Source organism: Saccopteryx bilineata, chromosome 2 (genome assembly GCF_036850765.1).
Source record: "Saccopteryx bilineata isolate mSacBil1 chromosome 2, mSacBil1_pri_phased_curated, whole genome shotgun sequence".
NCBI classification, from domain to species: Eukaryota; Metazoa; Chordata; class Mammalia; order Chiroptera; family Emballonuridae; genus Saccopteryx; species Saccopteryx bilineata.
Window position 1 is genome coordinate 389,515,495 of NC_089491.1, and position 27,773 is coordinate 389,543,267.

The 27,773-nt window shown below is 53.9% G+C and overlaps 1 protein-coding gene across 1 annotated transcript in view; it reads left to right on the forward strand.

Moving 5' to 3' along the window:
- The window catches only part of DNAH9 (dynein axonemal heavy chain 9), a 263,946-nt gene that overhangs the window by 220,942 nt on the left and 15,231 nt on the right, over positions 1–27,773 (forward strand). The window contains exons 57-62 of the mRNA XM_066264311.1: positions 2,197–2,337; positions 10,230–10,400; positions 13,672–13,794; positions 19,554–19,747; positions 23,046–23,194; positions 26,768–26,895. Of these exons, the coding sequence (XP_066120408.1) occupies positions 2,197–2,337; positions 10,230–10,400; positions 13,672–13,794; positions 19,554–19,747; positions 23,046–23,194; positions 26,768–26,895 (906 nt within the window). The remainder of the gene's footprint in view (positions 1–2,196; positions 2,338–10,229; positions 10,401–13,671; positions 13,795–19,553; positions 19,748–23,045; positions 23,195–26,767; positions 26,896–27,773) is intronic.

Here is a 27,773-nt window from a genome sequence, read left to right on the forward strand (position 1 = left end):
GCAAGGAAGTGGGCACATTCCAGAGCTTTGTGCTAACTCGAAGCTAGTCGATGGGTTGTGATCACACCGTGGCGGGCAAGACTAGATTTACAGTGGTTCATGTGGAAAAATAATACAATCATCAAAAACACTACAGGAGTAAACTCAGTTTCACATGCTCACAGCGGTAAACCTGCCTTCGCCCTGTCTATGGACAAAGGTGTCGCCAAGGAAACGGCGCTGGTTTCAAGAAGGAACATCCGGAAAAGCACCCAGTGCCAAGAAGAAAGAAGATTAGACGCGGGTTTCGGAACGAGAAGAAACGATGATGTCAGTTGGCGTTGTGTTTTGAGTTGGAGACGCCTTTGAGACATTCACGGGGCAACGTCCAGTGAGTTTCTGGATGTGTGATCTTGGGCTGGTGACAGAACGCTGAGAATCATCAAGTGGCCAATCGTGGACACTCTTGAGGTGGATGAAGTCACCTAAGAGGTGTGTGTACATGTGAGATACGCAGGGTGCTCCTGAGCCCAGTGAGCAGGAAGTCAACACCTTCATAATCTTCCCTGTGTCTTCCCTCCCCCTTTCAGCCAATTAGCCCCAACACTCAAGGATGCTGCTGCTGTAAGGTTCTCTGCATGGACTTAAATTCTGTTCCCTTCGCTCACCCATGGGCGCTAGCGAGAAAGACTGCTTTTTTTGTGACCGTCTGTCATTGAAATGCAAAAAAGCACACCATACATATTCCCCATTTTTAATTTCCCTCTGCATTGCTTTTGTAACAATTTCCTGTAGCTATCTTTTAGCTCGCTTCTTCTCTTTTAAACTTGACTTCATTATTTAAGCCTGTGTACCGAGTTTATTATTTAAATAACTGTGTTTTCATTTTTAGGAGTTCTAATTAGTTCTTTTTTTCCAGATAATGCCTGTTCTTGTGGTTTTTTTTCTTAATGTCCTGATTTTATACTTTATTTTACCTCTACTGCCTCCAAGTATAATGAAGGAACTGATTAAGTTTTAGAGTGTCAGTCATCTCCAGCTTCTTGGGATGTTAGTCCTGGGATTTTGTTTGTCGGGCGGTGGGTCTTCTACTTGTCGCCTTCGGTGACACTTTCTCTTGAAGTCTTCATTGTTGATTGCAGGTTCCTCTTCAATAAGGGTCACTGGGTTTTCTTCCCCTCTGAGACGCTCACACATGATCAGTACTTTCTCTCTATTCTGGAGCTAAGCAGGTCCTGCGGAAGTTTGTATGTAGGGGTTTGTTTCACAGAAGCCCTCTTTCTGATGGTTAGCTCTCTCTTCGTGTACCTCTGATAAGCAATTTACTAAAAATAGAATGTTCCGTTGGAAGAGATTTTCTTTGTGAGTTAGTATATTAACTTCTGCATGAAAGTTAAGAGAGCAGAAGATAAGACACTATGCTTCTTTTACTGGATTTCCACTCTGGGGATTCTGGCTTATTTTTCACACCTATTTTTTGCGTCTCTATAAAATATTCTTTGCGCCCTGGCTGGTTGGCTCAGTGGTAGAGCATTGGCCTGGTGTGCAGAAGTCCCGGGTTCGATTCCCAGCCAGGGCACACAGGAGAAGCGCCCATCTGCTTCTCCACCCCTCCCCCTCTCCTTCCTCTCTGTCTCTCTCTTCCCCTCCCGCAGCCAAGGCTCCATTGGAGCAAAGATGGCCCGGGCGCTGGGGATGGCTCCATGGCCTCTGCCTCAGGCGCTAGAGTGGCTCTGGTCGCAACAGAGCAACAGCCCAGATGGGCAGAGCATCGCCCCCTGGTGGGCGTGCCGGGTGGATCCCAGTGGGGCGCATGCGGGAGTCTGTCTGACTGCCTCCCCATTTCCAGCTTCAGAAAAAATAAAAAAAAATAATAATAAAATAAAATAAAATATTCTTTGCCAGAAACGGAGGGCAGAGGTTGGCATGGCCCACGTTCCCGCACTGGAGGAGCTGACATCCTCACCCTGTGAAAGGATGGAAGTGTAACACCTCTTCCACCCACGCTCTGCTAAGGAAGACCGCAGTAGCCTTCCAACACTCCAGCCCCTGTCCCCAGCCCTGTCCCCAGCCCCGTCCCCAGCCCAATCTCTCACCCACCCACCCCTCACACACACACACAGACACGCATGTACTTACACAAGAGAGGCCAAGGTGACCCTCGGGGAGCCCTGGCTGGCTGAAACCACGGACCTTTTTTTTTTTTTTTTCAAACAGGTCCTGGAGTCCAGGGCGACCGAAGTGCAGATCAACGAGGCCCGAGAGCAGTACCGACCAGCCGCGGCCCGGGCCTCCCTGCTCTACTTCCTCCTGAGCGACCTCAGCAAGATCCACCCACTGTACCGGTTTTCTCTCAAGGTGACTGACGCCCGCGGCCGTTCCCATGAATATAAGAGGGCAGGAAAACATGGCCCCTGCACACACCACGGGGGCCCCTCCCTGTGCTTCCAGCAGCTGGGGCGGACCTCTCAGATCAAATCCACAGAGCGTCTGCGTTGCCTTCAAACGTGTCAAACGTGTATTCCTCATCTCCTGACCTGGGTCTTCCATGACTCGGTGGTGATTTGGCTGGAACAGAAGGAGATGCCACCCCAAGTCTCAGACTCGCTCATTCTGTAAGCACGTGAGATACGGCCTGTACTCTGCTCACTGAATGTGTGAAAGAGGATACCAAAAAGTAGAAGTAATCCCGGCCTCCAGAGGTCATGGATGGACCTAGATCCTTCCGCGATGGCGAACCTTTTTATAAAAACCGCCCACTTTTGCAGTGCTGGTCCATCTGGTCCCTCCCGCCCACTAGTGGGCGTTCCAGCTTTCATGGTGGGCCAATCACGGTGCCGTTTGGTTGCTCACTACGCCCACCATGAAAGCTGGAACGCCCCCTAGAGGGTGGGAGGGACCAGGTTGACCAGCACTGCAAAAGTGGGCGGTTTTTATAAAAAGGTTTGCCATCACGGACCTAGAGAGCATTGTGCTAAGTAAAATAAACCTGTCAGAGGAAGACAAGTACCATGTGATAATCTAATGAACAAAATAAATTAACAAACAAAAGAGAAACAAACACATGGACACCGAGGACATACCGGCAGCTGTCAGAGAGGAAGGGAGTTGGGAAGCTGGGAGGGAAAAGTAAAGAGATTAAGGGAAAAAAGACTAGAACTGACAAATTCAGTGAAGGTGAAGAATATAAAATAAATATCCAGAAATCAGTTGCATTTTTATACAACAGTAATGATCCATCAGAAAGGGGAATGAAGAAAACAGTTCTACAACTGAATATAACACCCTCTGCACAACACGTGGTGAGCCCCCCACTGCAAGCAGTCTCTTTCTGCCCCCGCCCCCACCCTTCTCCTCCGCCTCCCCTCACCCCCCTTTCCCTCTGGGCATCGCTACCCTGTCATCTATAGCTGTGTGTTAGGATATACACAGGATTAGTCACATCTATATACAATGTGACTAATCCTGTCACCTTCTTTGATCCCACGCCTCTTTCCCCCTCCCTCCGACAGCTGTCCCTCTGTCTCCTGTGACCCTGCCTCTGTTCTGTTTCGTTCCTCAGTTTTTTATGTTCATTAGATTTCACACGAGTGAGATCATACGATATTTGTCTTTCTCTGCCTGGCTTATTTCACTTGGCCTAGTAATCTCCAGGTCCATCCATGCTATCACAAAAGGTAGGATTTCCTTCTCTTTTTATAGCCGCATAGTAGTCCACTGTGTAAATGAACCACAGTTTTTTGTTTGTTTGTTTTTTGTATTTTTCTGAAGCTGGAAACGGGGAGAGACAGTCAGACAGACTCCCGCATGCGCCCGACCAGGATCCACCCGGCACGCCCACCAGGGGGCGACGCTCTGCCTACCAGGGGGCGATGCTCTGCCCCTCTGGGGCGTCGCTCTGCTGTGACCAGAGCCGCTCTAGTGCCTGGGGCAGAGGCCAAGGAGCCATCCCCAGCACCCGGGCCATCTTTGCTCCAATGGAGCCTTGGCTGCAGGAGGGGAAGAGAGAGACAGAGAGGAAGGAGGGGGGTGGGGGTGGAGAAGCAAATGGGCGCTTCTCCTATGTGCCCTGGCCGGGAATTGAACCTGGGTCCCCCGCACGCCAGGCCGACGCTCTACCGCTGAGCCAACCGGCCAGGGCCAAACCACAGCTTTTTTATTGACTCGTCCACTGATGGGCAGTTGGGCACCCCTGTGTTGATTGCAGCACTATTTATAATAGCCAGGATCTAGAAGCGGCCCAAGTGCCCATCAGTAAATGAACGAATAAAAATGCTGTGATACGTATACACAGTGGAGTCGCACATGACCATAAAAAAGAAGGAAACCTGTATAATTATGTTATCCAGTGTCACCCCAATACATTCAATGAAAAAATTCTACACCGGTGAACACAGGAGTAAAAAATAAACTGGCTTATTGCTGAAATGGAAAAGTTTGAGACATCTGAAGATAAAACCAACCGCAACATCCCCTTAAACGAAAGCCAAATCCAGATCAAAGCCCTAATTCTCTCTGAGACCAAGTCGCAGACAGGTGTGCAGGCTGCAGAAAAAGGCTGGCAGCCGGCACAGTGGGGCGCAGGAGCTGTGAGGAGCGGAGCCGTCTCCGCAACATAGGAGCGCAGGTGGGGCAGCAGGTCGCCCTGAAGACCGAGCTACATGAGTAAGAGGTGGTGAGCTTCACTGTCCTCTCATCTGAAGAATTTACCCAATCCATCCCAACCTTCTGTAGCTACCACCCCCGATCCGTCAGCAGCCACCAATATCGAAGCACGACCCTCCACCACCCAAAACACGACAACTGGCTAAGAGTTCAGATGGTGGATACAGGCCCCCAAAGTGCAGGAGGGAGCCCGGGGCAGGGCCAGAAAGCACGGCACGCAGGGGACCCCTGGGCAGGGGACCCCAGGGCAGGGGACCCCCAGGCTGGAGCCTGCCCTTCTCTGGCTGCCGGAGCCCAGCCTGGAGCTCCAGGAATCCCAAGGATTCTAAATTAACAGCTACCCTTCTAAGAATTTATGAAGGTCTATTAGTCATGTTAGGAGAATACAACCTACAGTCTATGTATAATAGGGCCAATCAAGTGAGTGTGCCACTCCTATCTATTAAACTCAAAGCAGACAATAATAATAGACAAATTTCAAATTATTTTCTTTTATTACCTTTTTATCCCAAAGCTACTGTTTTATGGTTGTTGAAATATTTCTAAGTGCTGGCTAAACTTATCGTACTCATGAAAAAAATAAAGACATATAAAATTTTAAGGGCATCCCTGAAAATAGATCTTTATCCTCTAGGGCATTCACCAAAAAAAAAAAAAAAAAAAAAAAAAAGCAGGTGGTGGAGCATTTCTGAACAAGTGATTTGGTGATTTGGTTTCTGGTTTGACCCAGCAGACAGAGGACACAGATGCAGGTCCGCGCACACAGAGGGGAGGGGCACGCGTCCAGACAGAGGACACAGATGCAGGTCCCCGCACACAGAGGGGAGGGGCACGCGTCCAGACAGAGGACACAGATGCAGGTCCCCGCACACAGAGGGGAGGGGCACGCGTCCAGACAGAGGACACAGATGCAGGTCCGCGCGCACAGAGGGGCGGGGCGGCGTCCAGACAGAGGACACAGATGCAAGTCCGCGCGCACAGAGGGGCGGGGCACGCGTCCAGACAGAGGACACAGATGCAGGTCCGCGCACACAGAGGGGCGGGGCACGCGTCCAGACAGAGGACACAGATGCAGGTCCGCACGCACAGAGGGGAGGAGCACATTTCCAGACAGAGGACACGGATGCAGGTCCGCACACAGAGGGGAGGGGCACGCGTCCAGACAGAGGACACAGATGCAGGTCCCCGCACACAGAGGGGAGGGGCACGCGTCCAGACAGAGGACACAGATGCAGGTCCGCGCACACAGAGGGGCGGGGCGGCGTCCAGACAGAGGACACAGATGCAGGTCCGCGCGCACAGAGGGGCGGGGCACGCGTCCAGACAGAGGACACAGATGCAGGTCCCCGCGCACAGAGGGGCGGGGCACGCGTCCAGACAGAGGACACAGATGCAGGTCCACGCACACAGAGGGGAGGGGCACGCGTCCAGACAGAGGACACAGATGCAGGTCCGCGCACACAGAGGGGAGGGGCACGCGTCCAGACAGAGGACACAGATGCAGGTCCGCGCGCACAGAGGAGAGGAGCACATGTCCAGACAGAGGACACGGATGCAGGTCCGCGCACACAGAGGGGAGGGGCGCGCGTCCAGACAGAGGACACAGATGCAGGTCCACGCACACAGAGGGGAGGGGCACGCGTCCAGACAGAGGACACGGATGCAGGTCCGCGCGCACAGAGGGGAGGAGCACATGTCCAGACAGAGGACACGGATGCAGGTCCGCGCACACAGAGGGGAGGGGCGCGCGTCCAGACAGAGGACACAGATGCAGGTCCGCGCACACAGAGGGGCGGGGCGGCGTCCAGACAGAGGACACGGATGCAGGTCCGCGCACACAGAGGGGCGGGGCGGCGTCCAGACAGAGGACACGGATGCAGGTCCGCGCGCACAGAGGGGCGGGGCGGCGTCCAGACAGAGGACACAGATGCAAGTCCGCGCGCACAGAGGGGCGGGGCACGCGTCCAGACAGAGGACACAGATGCAGGTCCGCGCACACAGAGGGGCGGGGCACGCGTCCAGACAGAGGACACAGATGCAGGTCCGCACGCACAGAGGGGAGGAGCACATTTCCAGACAGAGGACACGGATGCAGGTCCGCACACAGAGGGGAGGGGCACGCGTCCAGACAGAGGACACAGATGCAGGTCCCCGCACACAGAGGGGAGGGGCACGCGTCCAGACAGAGGACACAGATGCAGGTCCGCGCACACAGAGGGGCGGGGCGGCGTCCAGACAGAGGACACAGATGCAGGTCCGCGCGCACAGAGGGGCGGGGCACGCGTCCAGACAGAGGACACAGATGCAGGTCCCCGCGCACAGAGGGGCGGGGCACGCGTCCAGACAGAGGACACAGATGCAGGTCCACGCACACAGAGGGGCGGGGCACGCGTCCAGACAGAGGACACAGATGCAGGTCCGCGCACACAGAGGGGAGGGGCGCACGTCCAGACAGAGGACACAGATGCAGGTCCGCGCGCACAGAGGGGAGGGGCGCACGTCCAGACAGAGGACACAGATGCAGGTCCGCGCGCACAGAGGGGCGGGGCACGCGTCCAGACAGAGGACACAGATGCAGGTCCGCGCGCACAGAGGGGCGGGGCGCGCGTCCAGACAGAGGACACAGATGCAGGTCCGCGCACACAGAGGGGAGGGGCACATGTCCAGACAGAGGACACAGATGCAGGTCCGCGCACACAGAGGGGAGGGGCACATGTCCAGACAGAGGACACAGATGCAGGTCCGCGCGCACAGAGGGGCGGGGCACGCGTCCAGACAGAGGACACAGATGCAGGTCCGCGCGCACAGAGGGGAGGGGCGCACGTCCAGACAGAGGACACAGATGCAGGTCCGCGCGCACAGAGGGGCGGGGCACGCGTCCAGACAGAGGACACAGATGCAGGTCCGCGCACACAGAGGGGAGGGGCACATGTCCAGACAGAGGACACAGATGCAGGTCCGCGCACACAGAGGGGCGGGGCACGCGTCCAGACAGAGGACACAGATGCAGGTCCGCGCGCACAGAGGGGCGGGGCACGCGTCCAGACAGAGGACACAGATGCAGGTCCGCGCACACAGAGGGGCGGGGCACGCGTCCAGACAGAGGACACAGATGCAGGTCCGCGCGCACAGAGGGGAGGGGCACGCGTCCAGACAGAGGACGCAGACTCAGAGCTCACACTTCATTCTGTGAAGCTAGGAAAGGCTTCCCGAGACGCGGGAACCCTCTGGCAAGTCTTTTCGGTGCTTTGCTTTGTGAGGAGGACGGCTGAATTCTGGGGAGGATAGATCGCAAGGCCTGGCCCCCACCTCCCTGGGCTCATAATCTGGTAATCCGGTATGAATGACAAGGTTTAAGAGAAAAAATCTCAGGCCTTAAAAAGAACAGCGAGGAAAGTAGAGTCAGAATTCGCTCTTGCGGACAGGAGATACCTTCTGGAGGAGACCGTGGAAGTACGAGCAGGCGGCCGCCAGACCTGCTCCAACATCAGAAACGAGAGGCGGGTTCTTCTTAGGATAGGGAAGAAAAGAAAGCCAGAACCAGTCTGTGCCAAGAAAATGCTAAATGCACCTAGATTTTTAGACTTTCTTTAGATCTTTCGCTGAGTTGTGAATCACAGCGTTTAAACTCAGTAACTGGAGTTTCTCGGCCGCCGTTCCGAGTTTGAGAGAAAAGCCACGGTGACCATCCAGGGGAAGCCACGTGCTTGGTCTCTGTGGGCCGCGGAGTGTCCCAGGTCGCTCTGGGCGGCGCTGGGGAGTGTCAGCAGCTTCTGGCAAGCCTTCTCCAGTCTCGGTCCTACCCAGGAGGGGGGAACACCGTTGCGGATCGGGGTGGAGGGTCAGAAGACTCGGCTAGGGCCATCAGATCCGAATGAAGGAAAGCTCCAGGGCTTCCTTAACGGGCAACACCAAGACCTGTGTGCTGGAGAGAGGCAGTCACGCTTCCCCCCACTTTGCCAATGAGGACATACACACCAGGGCACACATCTGACAGTTTTCCCTGAGTGCCGAGTGCCTGGTGTCAGAAAGACCCAAGACTATTTCTTATCACCTTTTTCAACCAAGGTCAAGGGTCATCTGTGAGGACATTGTTCACAGTGCTAATGATGAATATCCTTGGGAAATAATTGTATTTTTAATCTCAGAAAAAAGAGGGGGGTCCTGGCCGGTTGGCTCAGTGGTAGAGCATCGGCCTGGCGTGCGGAAGTCCCGGGTTCGATTCCTGGCCAGGGTACACAGGAGAGGCGCCCATCTGCTTCTCCACCCCTCCTCCTCTCCTTCCTCTCTGTCTCTCTCTTCCCCTCCTGCAACCGAGGCTCCATTGGAGCAAAGATGGCCCGGGCGCTGGGGATGGCTCCTTGGCCTCTGCCCCAGGCGCTAGAGTGGCTCTGGTCGCGACAGAGCGACGCCCCAGAGGGGCAGAGCATTGTCCCCTGGTGGGCAGAGCATCGCCCCCTGGTGGGCGTGCCGGGTGGATCCCGGTCGGGCGCATGCGGGAGTCTGTCTGCCTCCCCATTTCCAGCTTCAGAAAAAAAAAAAAAAAAAGAGGGGGAGGGGAAGAGCCCCAGGAGGAAGTGAGGGATTGAGATTGCAGGTCTCTCTGCTGCCTGTGTGGCTTTGCCCCCTCACTCCCACCTGCGTCCCAAGACCTGTCCAAGCCCCTCCTCCCCCGAGTCTCACCTGTACCTGGCCCCACTTTCTCTGATTCCTATTTTATTCACTGTAATAGTGTTTTAAAAAGCCATAATAGGGGGGTTTTTTTCTTCGCAAAGAAAAAAAGAAATCTACATAGTCCAAAGGGGAAAAGACCTGATTATATTTGGTTTATTTAATGATTCATTTTATTCATATAACATTCAAAATGCAGCATTCCTAAATGCTGCATTTGTATGAAAACGTGTGTATCTAAGTTTAAAACAATGAAAAACTGGATTCATATGATTTTTATCTCCCCCGATGCCTGTGATGTATATAGTTCAGAAGATACCATCGCAGGGAGGGGCCACGGGCCAGAGGACACATGAGCGGACTCATTAAGTGACTGCAGGGTTAGCAGAAAGAAAAAGAACACATGGGACTCTGATCTTTTAGAACCAAAGGAAAAGGAACTAATTAAAAATGTTTTGAGGGCCTATTAGGTACAAGGGTCTCTGTTAGACAGCAATGTTGTATCGTACAACACGTGGGCTCCCCCATCCAGAGCCTTATAATCTAGTGGGCAGAATAATTAATCCCAGCTGGTTACTGCTGACGGTGTTTACTTTTTATCCTGGTAGTTAGACCACAAAACTTACCGGATTTAATTAGTTTGGCCACTGGAGATTTCTCTTTTCACTGATCTTGAAACATAGGCCCTTCCCTGCGTGCTGCACAGCTGTGCCCACCGGGTGACAACGTAATTCACACGAGCAAACGAAGAAAACAGCAAACAGGACAAAAGTTGTTCTGCCGCTGCTGTCCCTTTGTGGCAGGACACGCTGGGGAGATGTTTCTGTGGTTTGGAAGTGGAACTACTCGCCGCAGGGCAGACTGCGAGCTGCGGACAGAGACGGTGGTGTAACGTCCCGCGTCCCCCTCCCCAGGCCTTCAACATCGTCTTCCGGAAGGCTGTGCAGAAGGCCACGCCTGACGCCAGTCTCGCGGCACGCGTGCGCCATCTCGTGGACAGCATCACCTTCTCCGCGTCCCGGTACACCACCCGCGGCCTCTTCGAGTGCGATGAGCTGACCTACCTCACCCAGCTCGCCTTCCAGGTAAGAGTGAACTGGAAAAGTTTTCAGGAAGAAAAAAAAAAGCCATTCTCTAATGCAGGGGTAGTTTACTCTACCCCCCCTTTTTTTTCTACCCCTTTTTATACCTACCGCCCACTTTTGTATCTCTGTTAGTAGTAAAATTTTCTAACCGCCCACCGGTTCCACAGTCATGGTGATTTATAAAGTAGGGAAGTCACTTTACTTTATAAAATTTATAAAGCAGAGTTACAGCAAGTTAAAGCAGATAATAATAATTACTTACCAAGTACTTTATGTCATATTTTTGCTGTTTAGCAGAATAAATCTTTATAAAACAACTTACTATAGTTAAATCTATCTTTTTATTTATACTTTGGTTGCTCCGCTACCGCCCACCACGAAAGCTGGAATGCCCACTAGTGGCGGTAGGGACCAGGTTGACTACCACTGGCCTAGGGCTCAATCGGCAAGTGTGAAAAAGAAAAAACCAACTTCCTTCTCTTAACGTTGTTTTCCATAGCTCACGAAGACTATTCATTGGGCTCTGAGCGGCAGGGTTAAACAGGAGAGTCTTACTAGGGACATGTTGGCTGCCCCATCATTGTCCAACCCATGGCAGAATGGCTCGATCAATCATTGTGGTTTCTCTCGCTGGTTCCGGATGGTCAGTGACCCCCTCAGCGTAGCCCTCCAGCAGCCAGGGCCAGTCCATCCAAACCAGCACTGAAGGTGCCACTGGTTGGCCAGACAAACCACTAGGTACATTTTGAGATTTCAGTAAGAACTTTCTTAGGGTGCCCTTCATTATTTATGTTTAGGGTTGCAAGTGTAATGTCCCAACATTCCCCTGGAATAAGAAATATCTTTCTAGCCTGACCAGGTGGTGGCACAGTGGATGGAGCGTCGGACTAGGACACAGAGGACCCAGGTTCAAAACCCCGAGGTCTCCGGCTTGAGCGCTTGCTCATCTGGCTTGAGCGTGGGGTTGCTGGCTTCGTTGTGGGATCATAGACATGACCCCATGGCTGCTGGCTTGAGCCCAAACTTGCTGGCTTGATCCTAGGGTCACTGAATTGAGCAAGGGGTCAGTCACTCTGCTGTAGCCCCCCCACCCCGGTTAAGGCACATATGAGAAAGTAATCAATGAACAACTAAGGTGCCACAACAAAAAATTGATGCTTCTCATTTCACCCTTCCTGTCTGTCCCTATCTGTCCCTCTCTCTGCCTCTCTCTCTCTCTGTCACAAAAAAAAAATAAAAACAAAGAAAAAAAAGAAATGCCTCTCTATAGTTCGGCAGCCTTGACCTTGAACATGAACTGTGATTCTTAAGGGTTTGGAAGCAGGAGGAACTTCCGATGTTAACAAGAAATTCTTGTCTTTTCTTTCTTTTGAACATTAAAAAAAAAAAAACATGAAAATGTATTTTCTTGTATTTATCATTGGACATTTTTTTCCATATGTAATTTACACCTGACCTTGATGCCTCATCGGGCTCTAAAGGCCAGATGTTCTAGGATCACTTTGACACTGACTCCGCATGTTTCAGAGACTGAAGGCGTGGGTGGGGGTGGGGAATGAGGCTCATCTCCTGCCCTCTGCACCCCCTGCTCCTGCAGAGGTGAAGCTGGGCTGTCACACAGAGAACGCAGGTCCCCTCCCAGCACAGACTGACCTCCTCCTGCCCCTCTGCCCCCACCAGACCCTAAGAAGTGTCCAACCCTAGCTTCTCCTCTCCTCTCCTCTCCTCTCCTCTCCTCTCCTCTCCCCTCCCCTCCCCTCCCCTCCCCTCCCTTCCCCTCTCCCCTTTTATCCCCTTCTCCTCCTCTCCCCTCCTCTCCCCTCCCCTCCCCTCCCCTCCCCTCCCCTCTCCTCTCCCCTCCTCTCCTCTCCTCTCCCCTCCCCTCCTCTCCTCTCCTCTCCTCTCCCTTCCCCTCCCCTCCCCTCCCTTCCCCTCTCCCCTTTTATCCCCTTCTCCTCCTCTCTTCTCCTCTCCCCTCCCCTCCTCTCTTCTCCTCTCCTCTCCTCCCCTCGTAAATATTGAACCCCCATTTTACAAGAGCTTCTCTGCCTCGTCTGCTCTATCTCCTTAGAGACTTTTCCTCAAACTGACCCAATTATTTGTTCCATTGTGAACATTTCCATCTGGAACCTCTCGGCAGAGAGTACCACTTGAAGGCGGGAGAGCCATTTCCTAAGCACCTCTCCGCGAGACTCATTAGCTCAAACCGGGGCAATGCGTGACCCTGACCTACACACACCTCGCCAACTGCCTCTGAGCCTCCTCCCTGGGAAGCCCCCTTCCCCTGTCTACATAGTACCATCCCTTAGCTTCTCCAAGACCCCATTCGGAACTCCTCCCTGGGAAGCCCCCTTCCCCTGTCTACATAGTACCATCCCTTAGCTTCTCCAAGACCCCATTCGGAACTCCTCACAGAAAGTTCAGTCCGACGAGTCCCCTTCCCCTGCTCACAGGACTCTCCCCTGTCCTGGAAGCCCCTTAGCACTGTCGGCTCATAGGTGCCCTTCTACTCTGCAAACAGTCATATGCTACTTGGATACTCTCCTCAAATCATGTTGTTTATATTTGTCATCTTCTCCATAGCTGGCAGGAATGTATTCGATGGCATTTGTGATTGATGCATAAAATGCTCACTTACCAGGATTATATAGTCGTTCACCGTGTGCACTGAAGTCGCTGCTATTTAGGGTGAAAAGTAATGCCCACAAGAGTGATTAGCAAATAGACACCTATTTCCTCTCCACCTTCTTTTATCAATCAAAATGGATGGGCAGGCCCTGGCTGGTTGGCTCAGTGGTGGAGCGTTGGCCTGGAGTGTGGAAATCCCAGGTTTGATTCCTGACCGGTACACACAGGAGAAGCGCCCGTCTGCTTCTCCACCCCTCCCCCTCTCCTTCCTCTCTGTCTCTCTCTTCCCCTCTCACAGACAAGGCCCCATTGGAGCAAAGTTGGCCCGGGCGCTGAGGATGGCTCCATGGCCTCTGCCTCAGGCGCTAGAATGGCTCTGGCTGCAATGGAACAACGGCCCAGATGGGCAGAGCACCACCCCCTGGTGGGCATGCTGGGTGGATCCCAGTCGAGCGCATGCGGGAGTCTGTCTCTCCGCTTCCCCATTCTCACTTCAGAAAAATACAAAAAAAAAAAAATCGATGGGCAAGTTCCAGTTCTAGAAGCAGCAGCCATCACACTGGGCTCCGCCCTCCCTGATGACCTGCAGGACTCGGTCCCCGCCAGCAGGTGAGGGACACGGTGTCCTGCCTCCACTCTGCAGGTCCTCCTCGCGCACCAGGCAGCCAGCGCCGCCGAGCTGGGTCTCCTGCTCCGGGCTCCCGTGCGGACGGGCGTCCCCAGTCCAGTGGACTTCCTCTCCCCTCAGGCCTGGGGTGGCATCAAGGTCAGTACCCGCCCCGCGGGGGGGGGTCACCTTCCTGTCGCCTGCGGTTTGTCTCTGTCCCCGGGGCTCTCCTGTGGGAGTCCGTGTGCAGCTGATCTGGCAGGTGCGTGGCCCTTCCCCCGCTCGCCCGCGGCAGGGCGGACCCTGCCTCACGAGCGGCACCTGCTGGCGTGAGGGCGCTGCTCCCGGGTGTGCGGGGACAGGGAGGGCCAGGGAGCTTCCCCGACTTCGCTGAGCTGCCTTTCCCCCTTCGGCGCCCAAGGCTGGCACGGAGCTCCTCCGCGGGGTCCCTGGGCTGGGGGGGAGATGCTGCTCTAGCCCCTCCATGAAGCGGACAGATGCCAGGCTGTTCCGACATCTTCACCCCGACCCGAACCCGAGCCCCAGCCCCACTCAGCCTCAGAGCGGCGGCTGCACTTAGCCTGGGCTTATCAGGGTTAGTAATGGCTCACAATGGCTGAGCAGCTTAGAAACGCTTCCTCTTACGTTGTCCTCACGGTCACCTGAGCAGTGGGTACTATTTGTTCCCGGGGTTCACATTCTGCTTGGCCTGATGGCAAAGCCCACTCTCTTCCATGTCATGTGGCTCGGTGTGGTTGGGATTCTATGAACACTGAAAAAAAAAATCACAAACTAACAGCGCCTTTCAGGAGGGACCGTGCCCTGTGTTCACAGGCTGCCACGATGCCGAGTCGAGGTTGACTGAGCGAACGCCAGCTCGACAGTGCAGCCCCCTCTCCCTGAGGGGGGCCGTGTGGTCCCACGGGCACCGGTGTGGGGTGAGGACGCATCCTCTCCCTGAGGGGGGCCGTGTGGTCCCACGGGCACCGGTGTGGGGTGAGGACGCATCCTCTCCCTGAGGGGGGCCGTGTGGTCCCACGGGCACCGGTGTGGGGTGAGGACGCATCCTCTCCCTGAGGGGGGCCGTGTGGTCCCACGGGCACCGGTGTGAGGTGAGGACGGCATCTGCACAAGATGAGTCCTGTGTATGAGCCTCCATGTCTGTTGCATTTTATTTTATTTTATTTTATTTCATTTTATTTTATTTTATTTCTTAAGTGAGAAGCAGGGAGGCAGAGAGACAGACTCCCGCATGCACCTGACTGGGATCCACCTGGCAAGCCTCCGACCAGGCAATGTTCTACCCATCTGGGTAGAGCATTTTTTAAGTGCCTGAGGCAGAGGCCATGGAGCCATCCTCAGTGCCCGGGGCCAACTCACTTCAAAGGAGCTATGGCTGCAGGAAGGGAAGAGAGAGAGAGAGAGAAGGGGGAGGAGGGGTGGAGAAGCAGATGGTCGCTTCTCCTGTGTGCCCTGACCGGGAATTGAACCTGGAACATCCATACACTGAGCTGATGCTCTACCACTGAGCCAAGTGGCCAGAACCAAAGGCCTGTAGCACTTTATATATTTCTCAACACAACAAAGTATGAACCTGAGTCATATGACCGCCTTTCTTTCTCTTTATATATTTTCCTACATTTCTGCAATTATGCAGATTCACGTGCAATTCTGAGGAATCCTAGAGCTCTTTCTGGGACCCCACGTCCCCCCCCCCCCATGGTGGCAGCTTGCATTCCTGTAGCGTGCTATCACATCCAGGAACTTGACTTTGATCCGACCTTCTACAGGTTTGCTCTCACCAGTTGTTCACACACTCAGTGTGTGTGTGCATGTGTGTATACCTGTGTGTAGTTTTATGACATGTGAGGATTCCTATGATCACTACCACAGTCAAAATACAAAAAAAAAAAAAAAGAAAGAAAGAAAGAAAGAAAGAAAAAGAAAAGTCATCACTACAGAGATCCCTCAACCCTCCCTTTCATAATCACGACAACATGATCCTCCCGTCTCCAGTTCCTAATGCCTGGCAACCACTAAGCTGCTCTCCGTTTGTATAATTCTTTCATCTCAGGAATGTTATATAAATGGAAATATGCAGTAGGTAACCTTTCAAATGGGCTTGTTCAGGCAGCACCATTCCCTTGAGATTCGCCCAGTTTTGATTTACTTTATAACCAAGCCCCACACGTAAACACTATTATGCGTGCTGTCCCTTCAAAGTGTTCCTCTCGGGAAATTCAAGGCGAACCCCCTCATGCTGCCATCACTCAAAATATTACTCTACCTTCTTTTTCAGAGCCCATTGCTATTTTTTAAATTATTTTTAGGTCTGGATCTAAATCAGGGGTCATCAAGCTTTTTCTGTATAGAGCCACATAGTAAATATTCAGACTTTAAGGGTCACAACTACTTACCTCTGCCAAAGGCACACATAATGTATGCATTAGAGTGTCAAGAAAACTTTATTTGCAGATGCAGGTGGTGAAGCAGGTCTGCCCTGCAGGCTGAAGTGTGCTGGTCCCTGATCTACATAATGAAGGTGTGATTTGAATTTCATTTCTTAACTTTGTTTGTCATTCTGGACACAATCTTGCAAAAGAGGGCGGCAATAATATAATATATTGAGAAAGAAACAATGGGAACTCCATTCACAACAGCAACAAAAATCACAAAGTTAAAAGATGTTTGACTTTCTGTGGCAAACCATCAACTTTTCTAGGCTACATTAGATACAAATGAAGTGAGTTACTCTATACAAAGAGCAATGGTTACAATAACTCCTCTGCACAAAGAGAAATAGTTACAGTAACTGCTCAGCACAGAGAGCAATGGTTACAGTAACTCCTTGGCACAGAGAGCAATGGTTACAGTAACTCCTCAGCACAGAAAGATAGTTACTGTAGCTGCAGCTTTTCCCTCCCTGTCAAGAGCCTTCCTGCACTGCCCAGAAGCCAAATTTTTTATTAACTGAGCACTTACTAAGCTACAGGCAGGCTGCTACGCCTGGGGTAGACAGAGATGGCTCAGAAAGTTCTTGCCCGCAATCTTTTGGCAGTAACAGACAAGTACACCAGCAACCACAATTCAGTCACTACAGAAGCCCCAAGGGAGTACCACGGAAGGGCTTTCGGGTCCTCAAAGCACTTGTATCTATGTTGGAAGATGAGCTAGGCAGACAGTGACTCGACCTCATTTTCTAAATGAGAAAAACGAAGCCCACGAAGGTCATTAAAAGGCTCAGAAGGCCCTGGCCGGTTGGTTCAGCGGTAGAGCGTCGGCCTGGCGTGCGGGGGACCCGGGTTCGATTCCCGGCCAGGGCACATAGGAGAAGCGCCCATTTGCTTCTCCACCCCCCTTCCTTCCTCTCTGTCTCTTTCTTCCCCTCCCGCAGCCAAGGCTCCATTGGAGCAAAGATGGCCCGGGCGCTAGGGATGGCTCCTTGGCCTCTGCCCCAGGCGCTAGAGTGGCTCTGGTCGCAAAAGAACGACGCCCCGGAGGGGCAGAGCATCGCCCCCTGGTGGGCAGAGCGTCACCCCTGGTGGGCGTGCCGGGTGGATCCCGGTCGAGCGCATGGAGGAGTCTGTCTGACTGTCTCTCCCCGTTTCCAGCTTCAGAAAAATACAAAAAAAAAAAAAGGCTCAGAAGACTTGTCAGCAGGACCAGAACTCTTGTTTTCTGGCCCCTCCCCGACCGGCCTACATGTGTAAAGACAGGACAACTGTCCCTCCATGTAGGAGGAGGACCTAGGCAAGCACAGGTCGAGGGTGTGTGTCCTTCTCCAGCCTCAGTTTCCCCTTGTCACCTACAAGCCTCTGCTACTGCAGTCACACTCCGCTCCATCACACCCACACTCTTCCCTCTCCAGCCTCGGCTCTGGCTGACCCTCCCCACAGAACGCCTTCCCTTCTCTCTACCTCTATTACTTCCTGGCTGAACTTGACTTCCTAAGACTTACTAAGCCCTCCCTCATCTCCTCTTTCTCTTGAGCTTAGACTGTAAGCTCCTTGTGAAGTCATGTGTCCTTTTATTATTATTATTTTGTTCACCTTTGTATTCCCAGGTACCTGGTATGTCGTAGGCATACAGTGAATAACGAATGAATGAATGAATGAATGAATGAATTCTAGTGACAAGAATGTGAGGGCTCCTTAGAATCCATGGCCTTGTGGAAGGCGCTTTGGACAAAGGCTACTTGTTCATCTCACTGGATTGACCGAACATGCCAGCTGAGCGTGGGGAGAACAGCTGTGGCAGGCTTGCTGGCTGGTGTCCCGGCTGCAAGCACTTTGTGCGATTAGTGTGTGAGCACGTGGCAGAAAGCCATGTGTGTGTCTCTGTGAAAAGCTGTGGGTGCTTCCCCTTGGGGCGATTCTCCCAGATCACTCACCCGTCACTGGGAGGTTCCCTGGTGCCCTCAGCCGCCACCGTGAGGGACTGCATTCCTGACCCGTCGCCCTCCACTGCGAAAAGCAAGTTTTCCTCTGTTTACGCGCCCGCCCATCTCTGCGAGCCTCCACTAAACGGGAATGGCCCCGATGTTTCCGGTTCCGCAGCTCCTCTGCGGTGGGTCCAAGTCCAGCGCGGACCTGCCTGGCCTCGGCCACTGGCATTACGCTGAGTAACGGTGGAAAGGTGCAGGTGACTCAGTGTCTGAGTGACGGTAGTGTGGGCTTTCTGAGGAGACAGGATGGACCCCCTCCCCATCCGGCTCCAGTGTGTCAGCAGGTGATGCCGCACACATACTAGCAAGGTCTGGGGGAGTTTATTACTCGTCCAGTCAGACTTCCCAGGGAGAGTGGAGCTCCCAAGCAGTCTGGACGTGGCTTGCGGGAGCCGGAAAGGGGCCTACCCTGGGGTTTCTAGGGAAGTTGTGGGTGAGGCCAGGGCGTGTGTCCCTACGCTTGGGCGGGGCTGGTGGTGTACAGCTGCCGCGGCACCGGCACCGAGAGGGACAGCTGCTTCTCTCACCGGCTCGCCCAGAGCCGGAGCGGGAGGCGAAGAGAGAGGCATGAGGCTTCCAAGCTCTCGGAAGTCAAATATCAAAAACATTAAAATCGAGTCTATATCTTTATTAAAGATATCGGCTGTGGGGTCCGCAGAAGAAGGGCGGGAGGCCTGTGCCTTCCAGGTTGGAAGGGACGCATGTGACACGGGCTGACTCTGAGCTGGGCGTGCGCGGCTTGCAGACCTCAGCAAATACTAATCGCTAATCGCGCATCCCGGGCGCAGGAGAGGAGTGGAGCCTGGCGCAGAGAACGGGCCCTGGGACGCCGTGAAAGGCCTGTGGCCACGGACTGGGGCAGGCAGAGACTGGCTCATGTCCGGGGCCCGGGGCAGACGTGTCGGACAGAGAGAAGGACCGCGGGGCCCTGGGCCACTGGGTGGGTTGGAGGGAAGCGCTGAGTGAGCTGGTCACAGGGACTCGAGCCTGACGGACGCGGGCCATGTGCGGGAGTTTTCCAGTTGGCATTAACACAAAGTCGGTGACTGCAGAGAGGGTTGGAGGGGGTGGACGGGAGTCGCCCGCAAAGTGAATATGGGAGTGGGAGGGAGGAGTCAACCCTTAGAGTGTCCAGGCTCCGTGACCAGAAAGACCATGGTGTCCGTTCCTGTGCCCTTTCCCACGTAACAGCCCGAGGCAGTGCTGCTCAGTCTCCCACGCAGGTAACGTTCCAAACACCTCATTTGCTAAACCTCGCATACTGTGGGGGCAGTTTGCTCCAGGTGAGCCGATCAAAATCCTTCCTCTTTCCTGAGTGTGCGTGGCGGACGATCCAAGCCTCCGGGAAAGAGCCTAAATGGGACAGAATTGTGTCTGTAGTGTAGTCTTGCTCCTGAACCGTCCCCGCCCCCAACGCCGTGCACATCCCAGCTCTGAGAAACCGCATCAGAGCAGGCTTCTCGGAAATTCCCAGGCACTGTCGTCCATGGAAGAATTCCACCACCTGGACCGGGACATCGAGGGGTCTTCCAAGAGCTGGAGAAAGTTTGTGGAGTCAGAATGTCCTGAGAAGGAGAGGTTCCCACAGGAGTGGAGGAACAAGACCGCCCTGCAGCGCCTGTGCATGCTGCGGGCCCTGTGGCCGGACCGGGTGGCCTGTGCCCTGCGGTAGGGAGCGGGGGACGCGGGGAGGCCCGGGACGGGTGGCCTGCACCCTGCGGTAGGGAGCAGGGGACCGCGGGGGGGCTGGGACGGGTGGCCTGCACCCTGCGGTAGGGAGCAGGGGACCGCGGGGGGGCTGGGATGGGTGGCCTGCACCCTGTGGCCAGACCGGGTGGCCTGCACCCTGCGGTAGGGAGCGGGGGCCGCGGGGGGCCCTGGACAGGTGGCCTGCGCCCTGCGGTAGGGAGCAGGGGACCACGGGGGGGCTGGGATGGGTGGCCTGCACCCTGTGGCCAGACCGGGTGGCCTGCACCCTGCGGTAGGGAGCGGGGGCCGCGGGGGGCCCGGGACAGGTGGCCTGCGCCTTGCGGTAGGGAAGGGGGCCGCGGGGGGCCCGGGACGGGTGGCCTGCGCCCTGTGGCCAGACCGGGTGGCCTGCACCCTGCGGTAGGGGACAGGGGACGGCCGGACGCCCGGACGGGTGGCCTGCGCCCTGCGGTAAGAGCCGGGGACCACCGGGGGCCCGGGACGGGATGGACAAGCTCAGTACGGCCAAGCCAGCAGGGCTGAGCACAAAAGCATGTGTTCGTGGTAACGGGAGCCTTTGTGCCCAACCCCCCAAGTCCCAGGAGGCCTGTGTGTGCCATGTGTTCCCAGCGTCTAGGCGGAGAGTTTGGAGAGGGGCTCATCAGATCAGCATGGAGAGAAAGCTGGTCATGTCTCATGTGGCCGGACACGGTGGCAGCCAGAGCCAGATGGAAGGGCCGTCCTTAGCAGGAAGGGTATCTGCTTTCATCAGAGAGAGAGAGAGAGAGAGAGAGAGAGAGAAGGAGGGAGAGGGAGGGAGAGAGGTGTGTGGTCGTTTCCAGGGTGGTAGGAGGATGATAGAAAGTTGAGGAGGATTTTGTGGGACAGCTCCTGTTTTCTCTGGGAAGCCGGAGGCAGGGTCCTCAGCGGAGTGGGCGTGAAAGGGGAGGCAGGAGGGCTGGAGATGGGAGGAGAGCACAGAAGCTTTGAAATTGGTTCTGCGGGAAAAGCGAGAAGGCTGACCAGGAAAATGCAACGAATTTCAAGCAGCGCTGAAGGCACCTCGTTAAGAGCCGGCATCCGTGGTGGTGCCGTCCCCGCCGGGAGGTGATTTTGCACATGACAGCCCAGGCGTAGATCCGGAGTTAGGCTGACCCAGAGCGCCGGTCAGTCTACGCGGGTGTGTTGGAATAAGACCTGAGGGAAGTTGAGGTTTTGGCAAGAGAATGATAGGAAGTCTTAGGACGCCCCACCTATTAAAGGCAGAAAGCAGATTAGTCATTGGAGGGGGGGGGCTGAGGGGGGGAAGCAGCTATTTAAATAGGCAAGAAGACCTTGTCGGCAGCATGAGAATGTTCTAAAACCGGTTTGTGGTGAAGATTGTAGAATGTGTTGAATTTATTTAAAAAATTATTGAATGGTACACTTAAAATGGGTGAATTTTACGGTGTGTCAATTATACCTCAAGAAAGTTGTTTTTAAAGGAAAAACGTTATAGGCCATGGGCTCTATGCTGGATAGGAAATAAGAGAAGAAAGGGATGATTAAAGAAAAAAAACACTAGGGAGGCGAAGAGACTGCGTTTGTAGGGGCACCAATCCAGGTAGAGAATGAGTAAAGGGTGGGAAAATTGCTAAGAACTGTAAAGATAAAAAGTTTGGGTCCGAGAGTGGGGTGTTTCCCATTCACGGTTTCAGACATAGAGAAATTCCCAAAGTATTGATGATAACGAGGGTGAGGGTGCGGCCATGGAATTGGAATGCTGGAGTGAATGCAGAAGAAGGAAGGTTGTTGGGAACCTGGACGATTGTCCACAGGGAGGTTGAGGTCATTCAAGATGGTGGAAAGCCCATGAGCGAGTGTCCAGGTGTTCAGTGAATGGACACAGTGACCAGAGGAACGATAGATGACACTGACATGCAGAAGTGGTGGTGACAGTCACAGGAATGAGCCACAATGGAGCCACACGAGTAGAGACGTAAAGGGTTTATAAACAATAGTCATCCGTGAGCAGGACCTTGATCCCACCCCCTAGTCCTGGGCTGCATCTGATGTGGGAGAATGAGCCCAGCTGAACGGCAGCAGGAGCAGCAGTGTCCTGGGGGAGAGGGAGGCCAGGGGCTGCACCAGATGGCCGCAGCTCTGGGGTTTTATCGTAACGTGGGACACCTTGGGAAGGAACGTGGGCAGGGCCTTGATCCCGCCCCCTAGTCCTGGGCTGCATCTGATGTAGGAGAATGAGCCCAGCTGAACGGCAGCAGGAGCAGCAGTGTCCTGGGGGAGAGGGAGGCCAGGGGCTGCACCAGATGGCCGCAGCTCTGGGGTTTTATCGTAACGTGGGACACCTTGGGAAGGAACGTGGGCAGGGCCTTGATCCCGCCCCCTAGTCCTGGGCTGCATCTGATGTAGGAGAATGAGCCCAGCTGAACGGCAGCAGGAGCAGCAGTGTCCCTGGGGGAGAGGTAAGGCCAGGAGCTGAACGGCAGCAGGAGCAGCAGTGTCCTGCGGGAGAGGTGAGGCCAGGAGCTGAACGGCAGCAGGAGCAGCAGTGTCCCTGGGGGGGAGGTGAGGCCAGGAGCTGAACGGCAGCAGGAGCAGCAGTGTCCTGGGGGGGGGGGGGAGGCCAGGAGCTGAACGGCAGCAGGAGCAGCAGTGTCCCTGGGGGGGAGGTGAGGCCAGGAGCTGAACGGCAGCAGGAGCAGCAGTGTCCTGGGGGGGGGGGGGGAGGCCAGGAGCTGAACGGCAGCAGGAGCAGCAGTGTCCTGCGGGAGAGGTGAGGCCAGGGGCTGCACCAGATGGCCGCAGCTCTGGGGTTTTACTGTGTGTAACGTGGACACCTTGGAAAGGAACGTGGGCAGGCGGAGTGAGATGGAAGGAAACACAGGTCACGATGGAACACGAAGGGGCAGGAGACGGGGGGCCTGAAATGGTAGGTGGGGGACCTCGGGGAGGGGAGCAGGGAGGGCTGAGCTGCCTGCAAGCTCCCGGAAGACACGACCTCTGTCCGTCTCCTGATGGACGGCGGGGACGTGACAGGACACACAGGAGTCCACTGTGGCCTGGACAGATGGGGACGTAGAAGGGGCTGATTGTGGTGAGCAGGCTGGCGGGTGGCCACACAGGGGTTCTGTGCTGACCCAGTAAGTCACGCTGGGAGTCGGTCCTGGCTCTGTGGCCACCTTGAACTCACCCTTCCACTCCTACAGATGGCTGTTTCTCAGTGTTGTTATTTTGTGACTGATAAACACTCACCTACTTTTTTTTTTTTTCCTGGAAGAGACTTTGTTGAGGAGACATTGGGAAGCAAATACGTGGTGGGAAGAGCGTCAGACTTTGCAAGCTTGTTTGAAGAATCAGGACCGGCCACTCCCGTATTTTTCATCCTGTCTCCAGGGGTGGACCCGCTGAAGGATGTAGAAAATCAAGGTGAGGAAAAGTCCGCTTGGGGCCAAGGCTGCGCTCGCGCATGCGCTGTTACTCCGCGTCTGCTGGTTCTTCTATTTCCAACTCAGGGTTCGTCATACAGTACTCGGTACTTGCTAGCCATACGGAAGGTTTTTTTTGTTTTTTGGGGGTTTTTTTTGGTTTTTTTCTGAAGCTGGAAACGGGGAGAGACAGTCAGACAGACTCCCGCATGCGCCCGACCGGGATCCACCCGGCACGCCCACCAGGGGCGACGCTCTGCCCACCAGGGGGCGACGCTCTGCCCACCAGGGGGTGATGCTCTGCCGTGACCAGAGCCACTCTAGCGCCTGGGGCAGAGGCCAAGGAGCCATCCCCAGCGCCCTGGCCATCTTTGCTCCAATGGAGTCTTGGCTGCGGGAGGGGAAGAGAGAGACAGAGAGGAAGGGGGGGGGAGAAGCAAATGGGCGCTTCTCCTATGTGCCCTGGCCGGGAATCGAACCCGGGTTCCCCACACGCCAGACCGACGCTCTACCGCTGAGCCAACCGGCCAGGGCCGCTAGCCAAAGGGAAGTTAGAGTCGTCGCTGAACCGGCACCAGGGGACCATTGCTCTGGGCTCTGTGAGGTAGAAGCTGCAGCAGCCGGGTCCTGAGGAACTCTGTCTCGCCACCTGCCCATTCCCCTAACTGGAGCTGGAGCAATCACCCCAAAATACAAGCATGATGCTTTCACTGACCTCAAAATGAAGGTCGGACTTCTTCATGGGGCTTACGGGGAGCTTTGTCCTCCAGCACCTCCCTATTTCTCCAGCCTACTTTACATTATTGGTTCCCTGTTGTGGGCCCTGGCAGGGTTGCCCAATGGTAGAGTGTCAGCCTGGTGTGTGGATGTCCCTGGTTCGATTCCCGGTCCGGACACACAGGAGACGCGCCCATCTGCTTCTCCACCCCTCCCCCTTCTCTCTCACTCTTTCTCTGTTTCTCTCTTTCCCTCCTGCAACCATGGCTCCACTAGTTTGAGTGCATCCACACCAGGGGCTGAGGGTGGTTCTGTGCAGCCTCCACCTCAGGCGCCAAAAATAGCTTGGTTGTGAGTATCGCCCCAGATGGGGTTGCCAGGTAGCTCCTGGTTAGGGCACTTGCAGGAATCTGTCTCTCCATCTCCCCTCCTCTCATTTCAAAAAGAGGGGGGAAAGTTAAAAATGGGTCTGCCTTGTGACTCAACAATTCTGGGTATATTCCAGAGAAACCCAAAACACTAATTCGAAAGAATACAGGCATCCCTGTACTCACTGCAGCGTAATTTACAGTAGCCAGAGGTCGGAAGCAGCCCAAGTCCCCATCAGTCAACGAATGGATAAAAAAGTAGTGGTACGTATACACAACAGAATACTACTTGGCCATAAATGAGAATGAAGTTTTACCATTTGCGACAGCAGGGATGGGCCTAGGGTGTACTATGCTAAGTGAAATAAGTCAGTCAGCGAAAGACAAATACCGTGTGATTTTACTTATATTGGGATCTAATGAACAATATAAATAAGGAAACAAAACAGAAACAGACCCATAGATGCAAACAACAAACTGATGATTCCCAGAAGGGAAGGGAGTTGGGGGACTGGGTGATGAAGGTAAAAGGATTAAGGAGTACAAACTGGTAGTTACAGAACAGTCATGTGGATCTAAAGTCCAGCACAGGGAACAGAGTCAGTAACATTCTAGTAACTATGTATGGGGCTGGGTAGGGACCACACATATCGGGGAACCACTTTATAAAGTGTATGACTGTCTAAACAAACAAACAAATGAAAGGGAAATCCAAGTTAAAGGTCATGAAGGACGGGGCATGGAAGTCACAGCACAAAACATAAAGGTGAAACCCCAAGGGAACATGACTGGGTGGAGGGGCTTGCTGATTAACCAGAAGGCTATTTTAAGAGCCTCCAAGTTACAAATGGAGGGACTCTGCCAGGTTGCCTTGGCTTGAGTGTGGTGCAGTCCCGTTTAGCTAATTGTCCAGTCGGTGCAAATCCTGTCAAATTTCCCCTCTTCTCATCCTCGCCAAGATCCATTTCTTTCTCCTCGGGTTCATGGTCATGCCTCGCCTCCGGCTTAGATGAGTGCGTGCCGATCCCGGCTGTCCTCTGCAGTGCTAGACTGAATCCCCAACAGTCCTCCCGTCTGCAGTTTCTAACTAATCTTCATAAACCCCTCATTCCCCATATCCTTCTCTCTCTCTTTCTTTCTTTCTTTTTCTAATACAGAAAAGAAATAAGGCTCTTCTGTAAGAAGAAATGTTACTAAGGCTATCTAATAATCCAGGCACCTTTTATACTGATATTTTCTCTGGGATAAGATGTTTATATCCCTGGTTCTAAAGCTGACATCAAATCTATTGCTAGCTAGGATTTATAGAGTTTAATAAAGGTATTTCTTGGGTTTATCACCATTGAATTTATAATAACGATTTCTCGCTACAAAAAGTTATCTTGCTCTGTCTCATCCAGTTGAAAGGGAATCTATACCTTTTTAAGTATTTAAAGGAAATGTCCAACAGTGATAACATTCTTTAACTTTTCCAGTGTGAGTGTATTTGCATATTTAATTTTAGTTCCTCTAAAACTAAAAATTTTAAGTACAGGTTTTATGCTTTTTCTTTTAAAAAAAAAAAAAATTCTTATCTTTTCTCTTGTGTTCTCCACCTTCCTGGAAAAATTGCTCAATGATTTCTTCATGGTATTATACCTTTTTATGATCCTTTGGTCTAAAAACTATTATGTCATTTCTCTAAACTTTATTGTATTGGGATAATAGCTGATGTCCAAGTAAAATTGGTTCGCTACATTAGGTCTTGTCTTTACCTAAAGTTTTTTCTCGGGCTGGAGAATAACTCGCGAGCGTTGGCCTTGTTCGAGAAGGCAGCTGTGCTGTTTGTGTCAGCGTGGCCTCTCCCTTACTCCGCTCCTGACGCCCACGACCTCCCACAGATGTTACCGAGACGCATCCCCTGGAATGGCCACACCTGTGCAACCAAGCCCCTTCCTGCCTGGTCTCTTTACTCTGATTTGTGCAAAATGATGAGAGGAACGTCTTCTGTGCCTTGGGATTCATAGGGGAGGCAGTTACTACAATGCAAATTATGAAAAGCTAGAATGACCTGAATTCTGCCTCTTCTGGCCACACGTCCCAGTGAGCTTCCAGGGAAAATATAGATTCAGGGGACAAAGCAAGTTAGACAGGGCCACTGCCCCAGGCTCGCTACCCTTGGCCCTGTGAGCCTCTCAAATCAGCACTCTCCAGGACGACCAAGGCCGGGCCTGCGAACGGTAGAGCATCAGACCCTCCATCCATTCCTGGGGACCAAGCGAGGAGGGTGATGCAACTGTGGTCTAGACAAGCGCTTCCTCTCTGTGGGAAGAGAAAGCCGGACGATAGAGCCCTCCACGAAGGAACGGGGTCAGCCTAAGACACTGGGGCACAGGTCCAGGCACACCGGTGCTGGGGAGTGATGTGGGGGGGTGCGTTTCCTGACGAACATTAAACACACCGATCATCAGACGCAGAGATGACGCCACCGCCGCCATACTTCCTTCCAGGTAAAAAGCTTGGCTACACCTTCAACAATCGGAACTTCCACAGCGTGTCCCTGGGGCAAGGACAGGAGGTGGTGGCCGAGGCCGCACTGGACCTGGCTGCCAAGAACGGTCACTGGGTCATTTTGCAGGTACGCGCCCTCTGCCCTGGTCAGGGGTCCTTCCTGACCTCTTACCCTGTCTGGACCTCAGGTCACGGTCTTGGGCATCCCTCTCCTCGCTTACTGTACGGCCGGTCGTCGCGGCCTTGCGGCCAGGCACGTGCAGGTTCAGATTCCCATTAGAACTGGACAGACAGTAAAGAAACAATGGCGGGCCATTCCTTCATTCAAGTCTCACAGCGGCCGGCGAGCAAACACACAGGGAAAACACTTCCCTTCCACTCAGGGCTCCCAAAGCCCCGACACAGTCTCCGGTTCCACAACCAAGAGAACCTTCTCCGCTTCCTCCTGGAATCAAAGGCCCCACAAGCCACAGTAGCTCTGGTTCCCCATCTGCACACCTTCTCTCTCTCTCTGCACAAACTGGCTTCTTCCTCAGCATCCTGCATTCTCTCCGCTCTCCCTGCAAACATGGCTTCCCCCTCCCTCTTCTCCTCCTCCTCTGCTTTTTTTTCAAAACTCTCTGGCTGGAAAACCTCTCCTCCAGCAAACATTGGCAAAACAATGGCCCTTCCCAAGCAGGAAGGTAACATGCAATTTCACTGACCACATACACCTGGCGCTGCCCAGCCCCCAATGCAAACTATAAGCGAGAAAACATAAAAATCATATTTTACAAACTTATTTGACCAACACTTCCCCTCTCACTTCCATTTCCTTCCATATCCCGGCCCTTCGCTCTCTCTCTTCGGCCTCTCCGGTTGTTCTCCCTCCTGCGTGCTCTTCCTCACCCCTCCCCCACTCAGTGCCGCCCCTTGACCAGGTGGCTGGTTTCCGCAACTCCGCGTGGGAGGACTCAGCTCTGCGTGGGAGGACTCGGAGGGCTTGGGCGCCGGCTCAGGAAGCTG